At 41.8% G+C, this 18,300-nt stretch overlaps 1 protein-coding gene across 1 annotated transcript in view; it reads right to left on the bottom strand.

The window, feature by feature from the left end:
- The window catches only part of LOC134625419 (dynein axonemal assembly factor 5-like), a 29,959-nt gene extending 14,237 nt beyond the window's left edge, over positions 1-15,722 (bottom strand). Inside the window, exons 1-8 of the mRNA XM_063470641.1 lie at positions 15,187-15,722; positions 14,442-14,626; positions 14,178-14,302; positions 12,299-12,417; positions 10,588-10,820; positions 10,018-10,242; positions 6,356-6,499; positions 4,797-4,965 (exon numbers count right to left, since the gene is read on the bottom strand). Coding sequence (XP_063326711.1) covers positions 4,797-4,965; positions 6,356-6,499; positions 10,018-10,242; positions 10,588-10,820; positions 12,299-12,417; positions 14,178-14,302; positions 14,442-14,626; positions 15,187-15,715 — 1,729 coding nt within the window. The 5' untranslated portion in view covers positions 15,716-15,722. The remainder of the gene's footprint in view (positions 1-4,796; positions 4,966-6,355; positions 6,500-10,017; positions 10,243-10,587; positions 10,821-12,298; positions 12,418-14,177; positions 14,303-14,441; positions 14,627-15,186) is intronic.
- Between the last annotated feature and the right edge of the window lie 2,578 nt (positions 15,723-18,300).

The raw sequence follows: 18,300 nt of genomic DNA, 5'->3' as shown, positions 1-18,300 counted from the left end.
ATACTGAATGTTTTTTAATCCAGTGTTGACAAAAATATGACCATACCAATCTGAACTTAGGTATCTCACTTTATTATATAACTTTGATACACCACCACCCGACACCATGTGAATATGTAGAAATTATCAAGGGGAAACTCTGTGGATAGACATGCACAGTGGCACTGCACCCTTAAACTGAAAAGGTTTGTACACGGCATAAAGCTAAAAAACAAATTAATGTAGTGTAATGCAGCTTCAACCATGCTTGGGCTTCAAAACACAATAAAAGTTCATTTCTATGCCATTTAAAATTCAAGTACTGATTTGGAGGGACAGAATATTCAAACTTGATTTTCACATTTTAAAAAATTTTCTGTTTTCGCTGATTTTTCTAACTTTAATTACTTTTTTATTAATACAAAGTTCCATTCACACAGGCCTAGAGACCAGTCAGCCACACCCTGGCAACCACTAGTTGCTTTTTGGGGGAGGGGGCTTTATAAAATGTGTGCAACAGCTGAGAGTGGACAAAAAGGTGGGGACAGAGAGTTAGGGGAAGACACGCATCAAAGGTCACCAGATCGAACTCAAACCCCACCTGCTGCCTTGCAACCTATGCTCACCTGCCCACCCTGTGAGCTAAACTGGCGCCCTAGAAACAGATTTCTGATGAACACGAAAAAGCTGCTTTGCGCTGCCATATTTAAACAAATCTCCTGTGTTCTCATACCTTTCCTCAGACCAGCTGACTGTGCGTTCTGCATTTGGAAAGAAAAACAAAACAAAACAAAACAAAAAAAAACACACAGATGCACAATGGAAATTTCAGTGTCCCGAAAGACTGTTGTTCAGCCTAATTCTCGCATTACCAATATAACCATTATCACTACTTCAGCAGTGCTTAAACCTGGATTCTTCATCCAAAGGACTGAAGTTCATTTAGTCTTTCAGTCTTATTTTTACCCAACTACTAAATGCTAAATCCCTCCATAAAAAGCAATAGTGCTGGTTTTACAGAGAAATAATATATTTGCGTTTGTGAATTTTCTCAACAGAACTTTGTCAGGACAAAAAAGAAAAAAAAGCCCCTGTTTTTTTGCTTTGTTTTTACCTTTTTAAAAAGGCACTGACCATATTGTTGAGTTATTAAAAACCATGGACTGGTGAGACATTAACACTGAGTCAGAGGAAATGAGATGTAAGAAGATCTTTGTGCGCCACTGTTTTTATACAAATGTCTTTTACAGGAAAATGAGAAACTCACCAGGCAAATATCCCCAGTTACATTCATGCCTACGCACGCTTATCCACTTACAGTCTTGCAGCATGTTTACACAGCTATATATAGTGATCTCTCTGTGTGTAATGAGTGATAAGTGTCCAAGCCCTGTTTGGACAGACAAACAGAGTTCATGACCTGTTTATACAGACACGAGTGGAGACAGAGGAAATCCTGACATGGCCCGGGGATGCTAGCCAGCGACATAAAAAGATATGGGAAAACAGCACGGGGCAGACCTTTTCCATCCAAAGGGAATTTGTGAATCACAGAATGTGTTATTTAAGCAGAGGTAGCTCAAAATGACTACTGATGTGGCAAGGCAGAAACAGAATATTTCAATTATAAACAATTTAAAAAAAGCAGTGAGCATCTATTTTATCCTTTAACAAGAGAGAATGGGAGTGAGAGAGATTGTGAGTAATTGCGCCATACTACATACAAGCAGACATTCTGACACCAGCTGGAGAACAAAAGACTGAGGAGGATATGAGCAGGCAATAATTATTCCTGTCTCTTACAAACACAGATGGAGTGTTTGAAGAGCTGATGAGCAAGCAAAATGACCAATTCTCAGTTGTCATATCAACTACCGTCAATTGTCCAAAAGGGACCCAATTTTCCTGAATCATGTGGACATCAAACACAGTGATAAAACGATAACACGACTGTCTGTTTTGCTGCCCGTAGCAAAGTCCTTGGGATGTGTTAATAGAACATCTGCAAGAATGAAACCTAGCGAAGCTTAATCCTGGAAAACGTTTTGTGCAGTTCTGCTTTTTATTTCATGCTAGTTTGGCTGTGCTGAATTAACATAGCTCATATTTGCAAGACAATATATTTTATTTATTTTTTTAATTTTAGAATTGTTGTCTCAGTTCCTTAAATTAGCTTAAAATGGCTAAGCGACGCAAAAACCTCCACATTTCATCCTCAGCCCCCCCCCCCCAAAAAAAATGCCCCACTGAAAATACAATTTTTGATCCCACATTTATCTTGACATCAACTAACACATTCCTTTATGTTAAGATTTTATTTTGGACCACTCTTAAATTTTTATATTTGCCCACCAGGTGGCGCTACTTTTTACAATTCAAAGCATGCAGTAAAATTTCAGAGTTTTTTTTCTGTTTTCCTCAAGGATGCCTTGCTACGGAAATCATAAGTGTGTGCAGGTATTGATGTTAAATTATGGTTTGTTTGTGTGTGTGTGTGCGAGTGTGTACCAAGTTTACACATCTTTGTGGGGACCAGAAATTGGAATATTACTATACTTGTAGGGACCAACAGCCCTTATGGGGACAAAATGTCTGTCCCCACGAGTTTGAAGGCATTTTTGAGACTCAAAATGTGGTTTTAGTGTCAGGGTTAGGGTTAGGCATTCATTTTTTATAGCTCTCCATCTCCATATTTTGGTTATCCCCATATTTTGTCTCCCACAAAGACTGCAATGCCCTGCTACATCCCAGGAGCTAGAGGTTTGACCCCAGGACTGACACACCCTGCCACCAGCTATGCACTGGTGCTGACAGATGAAATCCTGCAGCAAATTGTGGTTATGAGAACCTGAAAAGAAGAATTGCTTATGTAGGGCTTATGTAGAGATGCTCATTTTGGATGGTGTTTATAGGTCAAAAAAAAAAAAATCAGTTCCAATCTGCAGGGTGCTGCTGCAAGCCCCTTTCATCAGCAAATGTAAGGGCAGTGTGACCTTTGCACAGACAGAAAGAGAAGAGCTGGCAGCACCATGTGGAACGCTTACAAGCAAAGATCAGTCTGTCCAGCAGCCTCTGCTCCAGTGACAGGATGGAGTCACTCTTCAGCTCTCAGCTGGAGTCACTCTTCTTTAAAGGGTTAATCCAAAAACCATAATTAATACTTGCAGTTTTAAAAGACTGCATCATTTAAAGTGGAAAAAATATTACTAAATAATACTTTTACAGCTGTTTGTTTGTGAAGAGGTGGCATTATTTTCATTAGGATGAGATAAAACAAATCTGACTCTGTATGAAAAATAAAAATGCATGAAAATAAATGAATAGAATGATAATACAATGCTTGAAATGTAGTTTATTTTATTAGTATTTATTAGTTTTGTTTGTTTTTTCAATTAAAAAAAAAAGAGTGGAGCTGTGCAAACATAATGGCCTTTAAAGGGTTAAAAAAAGAATGATTAATAATCTTTTATACATTTCAGGCTGAAGTAGTTTTAGAAGACTGAGTCATTTAAAGTAGAAAGAAAATATTACTCTATAATATTTCTACAGCGGTTTTTGGGAAAGTGGCATTATGTGGCCTTAGGGTAAAAAGAGTCAGTTTTTTTAAGACTCATCTAAAGATTAAAGCATTATTCAATATGAAAACAAAACACACACACACAAACCTTTACACAGACACGCACATGGACACACAGACACTGAGCTTCAAAGTGTCCTTGATCCAGGAGAAGGTCAAGAACAGGCAGCTTTGCTGCTGTTTGATGTAGTGACCTGCACAGGGATCACTGGACTTGGAGTGGACTGGTCAGTAAGTGTGTGAGAGTCTGTGAAAGAGTAAAAGAGAGAGAGCACGTGTGTGAGTGTGTGTGTGAGAGAGAGAGGGGGAGAGAGAGGATTATGAGGGGGGGACCCAGCTGCTCAGTCAATTAGAAAGGCAGTAGTGAGATGGAGAAAGAGACGGAGATAAAAGCGTGGTGCAGGGAGGTGGTGATGATAGAGGGTTTTATAGGATAAAGGGACGCAAAGAGAAGTCTCAGAACCAAACCGAGGGTCACAGCTTTTAACCCTCTGTGTCATCCACATACACACACTCTAACTGCTTTACAAACAGAAGGGAAGATAGAGATGTACAAAAGTCAGGCAGCCAAATTCTCTCCTGTGTGGACAGTCACTCACAGGGATTGATCTTAGAGAGTGACAAAGTATGCGCTGCCTTGGGGACTGTCAGGTATTAACTAGCATAATTTTTTTATCCTTAACATTCGACTATCGACATGGATTGTGCCGACAGCGCTGACATCAGCTCTGACTGCTGAGATTAGGACCTCTCCAGCTTCTCTCAGGAGTTGGGACCATGAGCAAACATCAGCAAGAACCAATGAGAGGTGGTAGGATGTGTTTTCATGATACTTCCTGCTTCTGTGCATGCAGGACAAAGACAACAATACAGACAAAACCCCCCAAAAACCCAAAGCTATCCCAACTATTTGTGCAGTAAATAGCGTAAAGCATATGTGCTGCCTTCAATATGGACTACATGTGAGGGACAAATAACTTTATTCTTAAAATATGATGTAGTATATCATGTCCGAACAAGCTGAAAAATTACTACCACATGAGGTGGACGTGAACCTGCTCAAACTGATGGATGTAGTGATTTTCTTCATATGGCAATTCGAAGTACCTATGTCTTAAAAACCTTACTGCATATTTTTTTTCCTCCACTTTTACCACTGTAGAGTCTATACATGCAAAAACTTCAGCACCTGCAGTATAAAGTGGCTACATCTTGCACACATACAAGCTTCAGCTCTCACCTGATTGTATGACTACGATATGCAGCTGAAGTCTCTCTGGGGAGTAACTGGACCAGGTGTTGACAGAGGCAGACAGCCAGTCCAGCAGCTGGCCCATATGTTGTCTATAGAGCTCCATCACCAAGTCCAAGCCTTGCACCTTACACAAGAACTGCACACTCTCCAACGCCTGAAGAAGAGAGGGGGTAGGTGGAGCAAAATTATGTCAACATAAGTTTAGACTGCAAGGTTTACTTGAAATCATGAAATGTCTATAAAAAAAAAATCAAACAACAAACAAACAAAAAAAGCAGAACTCTGAGCGGGAGTAAGGCTTAGCAAAGATGAGACAAAGTGATAAGAGAATTATTTCAGCTGAACGGCTACTGGTTTCCAATAATGTCAGGAATTCGGATGAGACACAAAAGCATCGTGTGAAGCCATGGGAAGAATAACACAGCAGACATGACAGGGTCTCACACAGACAACCACTCAGAAACTAAAACCTAGATACACAGGATGTCACAAAGGCACAGGAACTGCCAGTACATGCACACACATCAATAAAGCTGAGCTCAGAGGAAAGGGAAAGAATGAAAGAAAAAAGGGATAGTAAATATTTAGCTGACTTCTTATGGCAGGGAAACAGACCTATGGGGCACTTAATAATTCCCGTTGTAGTCCCTTAGGGATGGACGGGGACAGATACATTGTTTGAGTCACAAATCGGCTCTTTCAGAAGAGAGCCAGACAACCCTGAGCTGTCCGCTGATGGGAAAGACATGCCCCTTTTCTGGGAAAACAAGTTCTTCTTTTCCTCTGGGTCCGGGAATGCCCAAGGCCATTCTCACCATTCCTCTCTTTCTTAATCCATTCCTTCCCATCTCTTCTCTACTCGCTGCTCCCTGTGTGAACATACACACTGATGCAGACAGACATAAACACACAGTCACACTGGTGGCCCATGTGGTGTCTGGTGAGCATCTGTGCCAGTTCCTTCCCGCTCCTCTCCCTATCATTAGCCTACGATTGGCGACAAGAAGTTAGATGACATGTTGACCTCAGATGCCACTGGCTTCACTTGTCACTGGTCCTGTTTGTGCTTGGCATGTGGAGGCTGACCACAAGATGAGAGGTAATTTATTACCTGGATATGAGATGGCTTTTTTTCACCTGAGAAGGCTTTATGGAACTAAACGGGGCTTCACTTATGACACAAACCTGTGTCACAAGTGCAACACAACTCATCCCTCTCCACCCCTATTTCTGCCCGTTTCTTTCATTCTCCACCTTTCCCCCGCCTCCTTTCCACAAAGACTGGATTTAAAGTTCCACTCAAAGGTGCAATTTCAGCTCCCGTGGCTAAGTGGGTAATTATACAGTTTGAGCCCATGTAAATGCTTACATTCCTCGAATAGCTCTTGTGTCATAAAACCTGCTTACCTTTCTAGTAAAAAAAATTAAAGGGGAAAAACAACAAGTGAAGGGGAAAATTGTGTAATTTCAGAGCAAAATATAGACGAGAGCTGCAGGAAGGATGGATCTGGATCTGTGACTTCATGATGTGGATGTTTTCTCACCTTTTCGCTCAGCTGTGGCTCAGTGGAGAAGCTCTGGACAGCGATGAGCACTTGGAGCAGCTGCAGGCTCACTGAGATGCAGTCTGATTCACACTGATGCAGCAGCACATCCACACACGCCAGCAACTGCTCCAAGTACATAACCTGTGAGAGGCGTGGTAGGAATGCATTATTATTAAGACTGTCTTTTCTTTGTGAATTCTGAGAAGCAATGCCGCTTTTTTAACCAGGTGACATCACTCTGGAACAACTAAATGGCCGCTTGTCTCATGTTTCCTACCAGTAATAACAGATGAACAAGATACACAGTAACACAGAGTGAGGACTTTTTTCCCCTCATCTGAAAACACACGAGTGTGTGTGCGATTGCTGACACTTGTCAGGCAGTGTTGTGGTGAGCTCATGTTTAGACAAAGACCTGCAGGTCAGACTAATTTCCATGCCATCACTGGGACCGTGGCCCTTTTTTTCCCCTTGTTTTCACACAGCCTGTCATTAGGGTGTCAAGGGGGTAGAGTTAGAAGGAGAGTGAGGGGTGGAAGGTGTAAGTGTGATTGAGAGTGTGTGATTTTGTATGTTGTTAAGAGGAAGAATGCCCTCCAGGTGTTTGCTTTGGACTGCAGGAAGACCGGTTGGGTTTTGAAATGGTTTTGGTGGTAGTTGGCTGACTAGCACTAGGTGGCGCACTCTCTTTTCCCAAATTTGAATCCTGGGATTAATTTCCAAGCAATCAGGGGTTACAGCAAAGTCATATAGCAATGCAAAAATAGACTAGAGCAAACACTTAAACACAACTCGCCTGCTGCACCATACACTGGTCTTTGAATGCATTTCTCGTGTCATTGACCAGGGTGGGGGGGGGGGGGATCCCTTCTTATGACTGAGCTTTTCACTGGGACATACACACAGCAGGGGCACCAGGGAAGCAGTACTGGAAATAACGCGGCACACACATTCAGATGCCGCATATTAAACATTCGCAGAAAACAGCGATTAGGGCTGGCCGAGAGTGAGGGAGCGGAAAAAGTGGTGCGGTGTAATGACTAGGTGGACACCTGGAGCAGGTCGAGATACATCTGGTTTTATTGGCCTGGGCACGTTCCAGGGGCCCTCGTCACCTCGAGTACGTGCATCTATCCACCGCTGGATGCATCACTTACGATACTCCTCTTTAAGAAGCTATACTAGGAATTTCTATCTACCAATGGGGAACCCCCCCCACTCCACAAACAGCTACCGACATTGCTATAGAAACAGAAAAACAAACACTGGGAGTAGATGCAATATCGACCCTTTGCAGTGAGCTGAAAGTTGCTCTTGTGCCTTTTTTGCACTCTTTGTCTGCCCTTCAGTTGAGCAGTGAGCGGTATCCAGCTGTCGCTGATGACAAGGTGCATGCACACAGGAGACTCGCTAATGTATGAAAGTATGGTTGCTTATTCAGCAGAATAGTTGATGTTGCGACATTGTGAAGCTTCTCCGTGTGCAGACAAGATGAAAAGACCTTTCTTCTAAATACTGGCTGTGAAACTCACAGAGCTCTTCCAGCTCTAACTATCTTTACCAATCCACACCAGCCCTGCAGATGTGCTGATGTCTCTATCACCATGGCAGCCTAAAACACAGGGACACCACAGCTGTGAAAGGTGTGTATGATATGATCCACTGCGGCCATGTGGGAGTCATAAGAAAACATAAATTTCACATCTGAACACGGTGGCTTCTTTAACCACCCTCTTTCATGTCCGCTCAAGCTCCTGAAATCATCTTCAATTTATAACCAAAAGTTTTTTTGTTTTTCCACGAAGCATCTGTCATTTATTTTTGTGAGTCGTCCCACACCCCCTTTCTCAAAATAAAGAAAAGAAAACACAGCTGAAAGAGCCTGTGAGGTTATGTCGTGCAGAAGCATCATATATCAGCTCCTTACAGGGCCTTCAAGTCTGCCTACGCTCACTTTGAAGTTTATTTATCTTTAATTTCTTAACAGGCTTCATTGTGTTCAAGTCAGACTTCACCTTCTCCTTTTTCTATGCCTCTTGTTCAGGTGCTACATAACCCTCTGAAGAGTGCACTTATATTTTAAAGTCCTTTAAATGTCTATATTTATAAAAAAAAAATAAGAATAAAATAAGGTACTGAGTGTGCCTTACTTTCTATGCTGCCATTGTGCCTGCAGCTGAAAAAACTTTTATCCAATAATAATCAAAAGCAGGTCAATCTAAAAGGTATTTGGAGTCAGCATTTTACCGCAGAGAGAGATCACCGGCATGCTGAATGCAGGTGGTCCTGTCTCCGTTGGTGTTATTTACAGCTACACGGAGATCTGGCCCGTCTCCATGCTATGAACTCTGCGTGTTGTCAAAGAATGTTGCAGGTGCTTTGTCTCTGCCACCTCCCCTGAGCAGTGCTCTGTGCTTCGCCCTCAGAAACAGAGGAGGAGAATGACAGAGTAAGATAGATGGAGAGACAGACAGAGAGGAAGCAGAGGTCTCCCTGCATCTGTGCGACAGCATGTGACTGTCCCATCCGGTTAATTCTTTTTCTGGTTGACCCCACCAGACAGCAACGAGGGAGGACAGAAGGAGGTCAGTTTCCGTATTCATTTATCACCAGCCTTGACCAGTCAGGCTTTGAAATTTCAGGGATTCCTTGAATGGCATGGCTGAACTGCAGTCTGGCACTAGGAGCTCGCCTGGCTATTAAAAAAACAAAAACAAAAAACCAAAGCCTTTGCGTTGCCTTGCCTGCTCAGAGGGGTCACAGCAGTCATCCTGGGGTCACATGAATTAGTGGATTTTTGTTATTATTATCTCAAGGAGGAAATTCTTGCAGGGCACTACGAGAAGGGATGGGGTCATGGGTATAGGTAGGCCCGGCGTGCAGTTATCTGGCAGACAACTGTTATTGTGAAAGGGAAACATATTTGGCGCTAGAGGAAAACAAGCATGGAAATGTCTGCTCCGCACACGATAGGAATTTTCCTCTTATTTACAAAGAAAGCCCAAATGTATTTCAGTCACAGTTCATAGCTGCGATTGAGCAGAGGCGGTGCCATCAAAGTCGTGCAATGCTAGATTTGAAAAACACCATGTGGCCCTGAGTGTCACCTTAACAGACTTGGCATTTTGGAGAATTCCTCCACAGTGAACCTCCTGAACTCACCCCATACAGTAGAGCTATTGAAAAGTCTTGAAGACTTTCACCTTATCATCAAACTTATTTCCATAACGGACAAATTACACCAGAAATATATACAGTAGACGATTGCTGCAAAGTCACTGCCAATAATAAGAGTGCTAAGGTACACAGAGAAAGCAGAAAATGACCCTTTATGACACTGCCAAGATCATCTAACATGACTTTAAGAGAAACAGCTGGTGCACACAGACTAGCTGGGATGGGGAAAATCTAAACATGGCTTCCTGTGAGGGAAGGTAAGCTGTCATCAAAACAAGTGTGATTTTAATGTTTTAACTTTTTCAACGTGTCCCTCCCTTACCAGTAAACTTCATACTGGAAATAAGCTAAAAAACAGTAAGAGGATGTGTTTGTAGTGGGCGAGCAGGAGGTACATGGCATTACTGGAAGAACACTCATACTCAGGTAAATAAGTTCAAAACAGGCCAACCACAACGAAACCCGAGCTTCCCTCTGCTGACCTGTTGATATCCCTGGCACACATCGGGCTGGGCCAGAGTGTTGGCGACCTGCTGGATGTGTGGTTTAAGGAGGGGCCTGGAGCATCCTCCGAGCACGGCAGCCAGGACCATGAGGGGGGCCCAAGGGTGGGAGGAAGAGTGTGGGCTGGCCACGTGATCCAGCAGCAGTTTGAGGAAAACAGGTGGAGGGACAAAGGTCCCTATCAGTTTAGCAGCTGCCAGACACTGAAGGTGGAAACAGAGAGGAAGAGAGTCAAGAGCAGAGACCTGAGGGAGTGTCAAGGATGATGAGGAGAGGAAGTCATTCTTTCAGTTTTCCACACATCAAAGATCAGCGTAATCCTCATATGCAAACAGGTGCATCCCAAGTCCTTGAGCCCTGATTGGCCCAGTTTAAATATAGAAGCATGTTTAGACTGACATGAAGAATAACTGCTGACTCAGAAGAAACAGTGCTATTTTACAGTATGTGCAGATGTGAAATTTACTGAATTTCACATTTAAAACAATCAAACAAAAAAATCTTTTAAAAAGTGATGTATAATGTGCTCTACTTCTCTGGTTACTCACATTGTTGACTACGTCCCTCTCGCTATCTGTGCAGGCCCGATAGAGGGTGGCCAATAGGGCTGGCAGGTGCTGGATGCAATGGTCCTCGGCGTGGAGCAGCAGCACTGAGAGAAGCTGAGAGGTCTTAACCCGCGTTGGCACCAGCCAATCGGTCACATCGTGTGTGATAGCCGGTACCAGCTTCCCCAGATTTCTCACAACCAGCTCTCTGCAGCCTAACCCTGGACGCTCCACTGCAAGAGAAATTGAAAAATTCGCCTAAGCATACTCTGCCACTGTTGGTAATCTGTATTTTCTTTGGAAAAACTCATGTTTTCCGTCTCATTCACTTAGCATTAAGATGGAGAGTTCCAACAGAAAATAGCAGATAATAGAGAGAGATTTGCTTTACAAATTTACTGAACACTCTCCAGGATGTGTTTGTAGTGGGCGAGCAAAAAGTATCTCAAACATCACACAAATATAGATATCAAGACCCATAATCCAAAATATTTTCTGTTCAGAGTACATTGCATATGCCTAATTAATTTATGTGTAGTCTACGTGTGAAATCATTTTGTTACGCATATTGTTATGAACTATATGAATCCTTAAAAAGAGCATTTTCAGCACAAGAAATGCCACTGATTCACATATTTTCAAAAGTGTGCTGAGTGGGCTCTACATTCTCTAGAAACCCCCCCAAAACCACTTTTTATGACTGAGATTCCGCCAAAAGGGGCTTGTCAGAGCAAGAGTTAACACTTTTCCATATAGCCTTCTACATTTCACTTTTGCTTGTCTTTCTTTTCACTAACCTGCCGCCTTATTGCCCTTCTCCTATAGGCACACTAATGAGAGAGGAAGGGAGGACTAAAGGAAGCCAGAGATAAATCAGAGAAACACAACAGGACAAGACCAAACAAGGCCCTTTCTGGTTGTCTCTCACTGTTTGACAGTGACCTCTTCACACTGGGAGGCCCGGCAGATTTATGATCACAAGACAAAAAGGGAAAGAAGGAAAGAGAGAAAGAGTCTCTTCCTTTCCTGTCGCCAGGCAGAACCAGTATTCATCCCTACTGTCACATGTGAAGCAGTGGGACGTGTACAGGATCTTCTTTTTAAAAATGCAGACTTGTGCAACTGTGCTGCGCACATATTTGTCCTGGCCCTCTAGGCAAACTGCAGGCCAACTATTGTGGCCATGTTTCAGGTTCATATTGCTACCAGGCCCGAGGCAAACACTAATCTTTCCAAGCCAGTACCTGCCTTGACAACAAAGCTGTCATAGACTGCATCATTTCTTCTTACTGTACATTATAACTATGAACAGCTGTAATAAAGAGACAAGATTTAGTGGAGTAGGGTGCAGCTATTACATGTAGCTTTACACTGACATGCAGCTGCTTTAAGAACTTTGAGTCTAGACAAGAAAGTAAAAACCCCATATATAGAAAGCTTTCTAATCCCTTGTCTCACCACCTACGCGGAGTCGAGGTTGATGCATTGCACCGATGCCACCCACTCCACAGCTTATTCTTGTCTTATTTACTAAGATCCCTAGATCACAAACAACAACAGCTTTTAGAACTACTGAGATGGAGAAAAATGTCAATGTCAAGGTTCACCATTCACTCTAGCTTGGACTCTTAACATTATTTACCAAAATACCCAACTGGATGACCACACTCCTTAAAAATTGTAGCATAGGGAAGAAACAGCAGCTTCAGACCTTCTGATGGGTAATGTGGAGGTGGAGTGAGAAGGAAGTCCATTTTGTCCTTGATGTCATCTTCATTCTCCTTCTCCCACTGTGCGCCTACCTGCTTCCACAGATCAACGGCTAGAAGTCTGAAAGAGGAAACGGAAAGAAATATTATTTCTTATTCATCCTAAATGAGAAATAATAGTATGGTCATTGTTGTTTGCACTATATTTCATATACATCTAGGTCCAGTGGATCATATGGCCACAGTCAGACAGTTTATATGTAAATGAAATATGTAAATGGTCTGTATTTATATAGCGCTTTTACTAGTCCCTAAGGACTCCAAAGCGCTTTACATATCCAGTCATTCACCCATTCACACACTGGTGATGGCAAGCTACATTGTAGCCACAGCCACCCTGGGGTGCACTGACAGAGGCGAGGCTGCCGAACACTGGCGCCACCGGGCCCTCTGACCACCACCAGTAGGCAACGGGTGAAGTGTCTTGCCCAAGGACACAACGACCGAGACTGTCCGAGCCAGGGCTCGAACCGGCAACCTTCCGATTACAAGGCGAACTCCCAACTCTTGAGCCACGATCGCCCAAAGAAAGAGTGTAAAAACAGTACTGCATAACCTGTTTAGGAATTACAGCTATTTTTATACACACGCCCTCATTTTCAGATGATCAGAAGTAATTGGACAATTGGCTCCTGGGCAGTTTCATGGCTAGATAAGATCTGCTGCCTCAGATCATGTCACTATGTCATGACAAGCAGAAAAAAAAATCTGGAGTTGAACCTGCACTTGGTAGCTGTACACTAGAACTCTAAATATGAGGAACAAATGATGTTTGTGCAAGTGAAAGGGGTTCTTCATTAGGCTGAAAAACCAAAATAAACATTATCAGCAAGCTGGCAAACACTTCAGAAATGACACTGACATTGTTCAGCTGAAAGGCCATAGAAGTCAACTAAAGCGCACCATGGCAGAATTCTTTCACTGGCTAAGAAAACATCTAACACAAAAACCCTCTTGAGGAGAAAGGTCTATCCTTGTTAAGGTTCCAAGAGCATGAAGCCCACATTAGCCTTTCCAAAAAACATCTAAACAGGCCCACACAGTTCTGAGAAAAAAAAAGAAAACCCAGATTAACTTTTACTGGAATGATGGGAAGAGATAAGTATGGAGGAGGAGAGAAACATAATTCAAAGCACACCACATAATCTGTCAAACAAAGTGGAGGTAGCGTTGTGGAATGGGCATGTATGACTACTAGTGTTTAGTGATCATGTGACTGCTGATAGAAGTAGCAGAGTGTATTTTACAGTGTACAGAGCTATGCTCTCTGCTCAGAGACTGATCAGACAATACTTTGCAGTGCGAATGGATGATGAAACAAAGCAAACTGCAAAGTAACTTAAGAGTTTCTCACTACAAAGAAATGGGATGTTCTTCAATGACCAAGTCAGGTCACCTGATCTCAACCCAACAGAGCATGTTTTTTCAGTTATTAAATACAGAAATGAATGCAGAGACCCACAAACAAGCAGCAACTGAGCATAGCTGCAGTAAAGGTCTGACAATATATCTCAAGGGAAGACACAAAGCATTTGGTGTGTCCATTTGGTGTGTACAGTCAGTGACCCCAAAAGATTTTCAGTCAAGTATTACAAACAATTCTTAAATATAAAATTTGGTTAGTTTATCAAATTGGAAATAGGAGAATGTGTATAAAAATGACTGTAATTCTTAAACCCCTAAAAAGCCTTGAATTAAAGTTGAAAACATGCACTTCAACATCATGTTTGAATCAAAAGCCGCTGTGTTTGTGTAAAGAAATTGTGTCATGTAGTTTCTAAACAGGAAATTACACTACAGAATAAAACTGTGGACTTTAACCTTATTTCTGGGATCTCATCATTGATGGTGCTGAGCAGGAGAGGGATGAGTTTGTGAAAATAAGAATATCTGTCTCTGAAGTGCAACAGCCAATCACCAACGACTGCAGTCACAGCTTTTCTCACCTGGATCAAAAGAGAGAACGATAAGGGGGCAAAATTCAGGATCTTCTAAACATAGACAAAATGGTTTTGAGTTTTAGGACAAAAGTGTTAATCCATGGTCATGTTATTCCTGGAAGTTTTTCTCCCCAAAAAACTGAACCTGAGGTGAGTCGTCAAACAGTCTCTGTGCCAGGTGAGAGAGCACGTCATCCACTTTTTTCCCACTTCCATGCTGAATGACCGCCCCAGTGGCTTCGATGACAGAAACCCGTACCCGAGTGTGCTGATGAGCAATTGTCAACATGAGGGGCTTAATGAGACACTCGGCTTGCATGTGAAAGTGCTCTGAAGAGAGAAAAGGGAAAATGATTGCAGTCCATTCAATTGTCTAACTGAAAGCTGGATCATGCAGTGATATAATACACAACTTATGATACATTATCAGACCAAGTACAGTGCTGTGAGAAGTATTTGCACTAATCCAGATTTATTTCCTCTTTTTTCGGATACTTGTCAAACTTGCATGTTTCAGATCATCAAACAAATTTTAATATTAGACAAAGGTAACCTGAATAAATAGAAAGTGCATTTTAAAATGATAATTTCATTTATTAGGAAAAATAAGTAATTTAGGTAGAAAATTGAGCTTAATCACAGCTAATTAATGATTTAACAAGAAGCAAGCAAACACGTCAGTGTGCCTATGGAATCTGTTCAGGCAAAACAAGCAACTACTGACTGCTCGAGTTGCCCAGCACAAAAACGTCACTCTTGCCATTTAATATAACTGCGGAGGCACCTGCGCAGTACAGGAAAGAGAGCTGTTGGGCCCCAAACATGTCTGCGTGCTTCGAAACCATGGTAACCAGCTTTCTCCACAGCCACAACAAAACCCATTCACCAACCTGGCACACACTTCGCAAAGTTCACGGTGCACTTGCAGCTTTCACGTTTAACATCGGGGAAAGGGTCTACGATGGTTCTCTGTAGTATGTTGATCACTTCGCTCAGATAGGGTGCTAAATTCTTCCCGCACACTTCCACTATTAGAGTCAGCATTTCCACGGCCGACAGGCGAAGTTCCTCCGCCGGCTCCAGGATCTCCTTCTCCCCAAATCGCTGAGCCAAGCAGGGCATGAGATAAGGCAGCGATTCCTCCGGCTTCGGGACACATCGGATAAACTCTGTTAAAACCGCTATAGTAGTTTCTCTGCATCTTTCCATTGGGTCTGACAGGCATTTAAGGAGAGGCTTGAGGAGGGAAGAAAAGACTTCCTGTAAGGCGCTGCTGGATAGTCCTTTATCAACCGTCTCCTTCTTGATCGCCTCCAGAGCTCTTTTTCTTGTCGCCTTGTTGTCTTCGTTCAGACAATTTAAATGTCGGGCGAGTCCTCTCAAAACTTCAGAGGAAGCATGCTCGTCTCCAGTCGCCATCGCCGCCATCTTGGCTGTCGTTATGGCAACCGGCATTCGCACGACAAACAAACGACTGCTTTACGATAGTTTCAGATTCAAAAATATGAAACTTTATTTACATTCGCAAACACAAGACTTTCATGGGGTCATCTAGGGCTATTCAGATGTTTTCATATATTATTACAGCAGACAGAAGAGATGTTCCAATACAAACACAAAATAAAGAACTAAAAAATATAAATCAATAAAATAATAATAATAAAAAAAAAAACACTAAAAAAAACACACACACACACACACACACACAACCCCCCCCCCCCCAAAAAAATGTAAAAGTTCACCAAATTGCCAAAACAGAATGAAAATCACATACACTATGATTTTATTTGAAGTCTCCCAGCTATACAAACTGTATATTCTGTAAATTAGCCAGGTTTGGCTTACAATTAAACTTACAGTTGCGGTCAGACACTCATCATGGCCATAAATCTCATGGCTATTTGGAGATTTTAATGACTTCTTTGAACTGTTTGTTTTTCAGTGTTGGAATCCAATACAGTATACATTTATTTAGGATTTTCTCTAATCCATGCAGGTTCAAAAGTATACATACAGGCTCAAATACATACATAGACCCACTTGATAAGTGGTGCTGAAAGTACTGTGTCTTTAACTTGAAAGGGCCAAAGTCTATTAACTTCTCATGAGTGATCATGATTGACTACAACTGCTTATTTCTCTGACCAACACTCAAAACAATGGGAAAATCCACAGAACTCAGTGAAGATCTAAGAAGGAGAATTGTAGATTTGCACAAGTTGGGAAGGTCTCTTGGAGCCAAATCTAAACAACTGCCAATTCAAAATCATCAGCTTAAACAACTATACACAAAAACAAGTTATTCTGATGCATAGCCACTTTGCCAAAGTCTGGAAGAAGAGCCAACTGTCACCCTCATATTGGTCAGGATACTCAGGAATAACCCAGAAACCACCAAGACTGAAGCCTGCCATGAACTGGAAACTGCAAAAACAATAGCGTCACTGTCCACAGTGAAGAGTATTTTATGTCATTGTGGACAATGACCAAGAAAAATGCCCTTGTTCCAAAATCATCACTCAACTCGGCTCAACTGAAATTTTAAGGCTAAATGGGATAGAAATGTTTTATAATCAGACAAGACAAAGCTTGAACTACCCTGCCACAGTGTCAAAATATATGTTTGGAGGAGTAAAGGTGAGGCTTTCAAACCTAAGACTGCATCTTTCCACTGGGTCTGACAAACATTTCAAGAAAGGCTTTATGAGTGACAGCCAAGCAATGTGGTGGTAGCATCATGGTCTAGAGCTGTTTTGCTGTTAATGGTACTGGTACATTGCACAAAATGGATGGAATAATAAAAAGATCTTTAATAAATTCCTTGGAGTTTCCCATTATTCTAAGTATTAGCCATTACAATGAGTGCTGCCAAACAAATCCTGGCAAAGAGAAATTACCACTTCAATTCACTTCAGTCAATTATGATCAACAAGAAGTATAGGATTCTTCCTTCACAAGGAAGGACAATTTACACATATTGAACAATTTAAGTAGGTGTATGTATATATTTGAGCCTTTATGTATACTTTTTGTGGATTAAAAAAAATCTCAAATAAATTAAACTTGTGCACCCAGTTCTTGTTCTCTTCAGTCATTAGAGATGTATAATGTCAAGTCATTCCACCCCGAAAAAGAACAGATCAAAATCCCAAATTACCATGACATTCATGCCCATAATGAGTTTATGTAAACTTCAGACCAGAACTGCTGATAATTAGAAAGCTATTTGTGTTGCTTGTGTACACTAGAGTCAAAAGTCAAGAGACATGACAAAGGAAAGACACAGAGAGAAGCGGAGTGAGGTAATTAATTACCTATGTGTTTAACAAAACCGCCCCAACACAATAGATAATATAAACAAGTAAAAGCAAGGTACTATCAGTACTGCGGGTTTGTGAGTGCATAGGATAATCATATCACAAAAATATAATCACAATCATATAATGATATGACAATCATATGGCATGATAATATTTTATTATCAGTAATAATGAAGAATGGTGAACAATGTGGACAACAAGCAAAAATGCATGATGGAGATGACCTTTTAAAAGTCTGAGAAAATGTGGGCGTTTTATATGAGAATATTCATAATGCAGGACCTTTGACACACTTATAACAGAACCAGGTGGCATTTGTTGGGGGGTTGGGCACAGAGACTAGTGTCTCAGTTTTAGATTCGGGATGGTTTCTGAGGCTTTAAATCCAGTGTTATTTAGCCGTAGGACTAATCATGTGGTGGGAAAGCATGCATATACGTCATAAAAATGTGATATTAGGCCTGTAGCTGCAGAGCAGGGTGTAACCCCAAAGACTATGATGGAGACGTTCATACTTGGAAATGAACGCATCTAAGTAATACTAATAATAATAGCAGCACAGTTGTTTTTTGTGTGGTTATTTCCTCTAAGGGTGTTTAATCTGTAAATGCGCTGCCGCGTGCTCGCTGGCCTCGAGAGAGCGCCGCTGCGGTCGAGGAGATGACAGATTGACGTCATCGAGAC

This window comes from Pelmatolapia mariae, linkage group LG4 (genome assembly GCF_036321145.2).
Source record: "Pelmatolapia mariae isolate MD_Pm_ZW linkage group LG4, Pm_UMD_F_2, whole genome shotgun sequence".
Taxonomy (NCBI): domain Eukaryota; kingdom Metazoa; phylum Chordata; class Actinopteri; order Cichliformes; family Cichlidae; genus Pelmatolapia; species Pelmatolapia mariae.
This window is presented reverse-complemented; position numbering and strand designations above follow the sequence as displayed.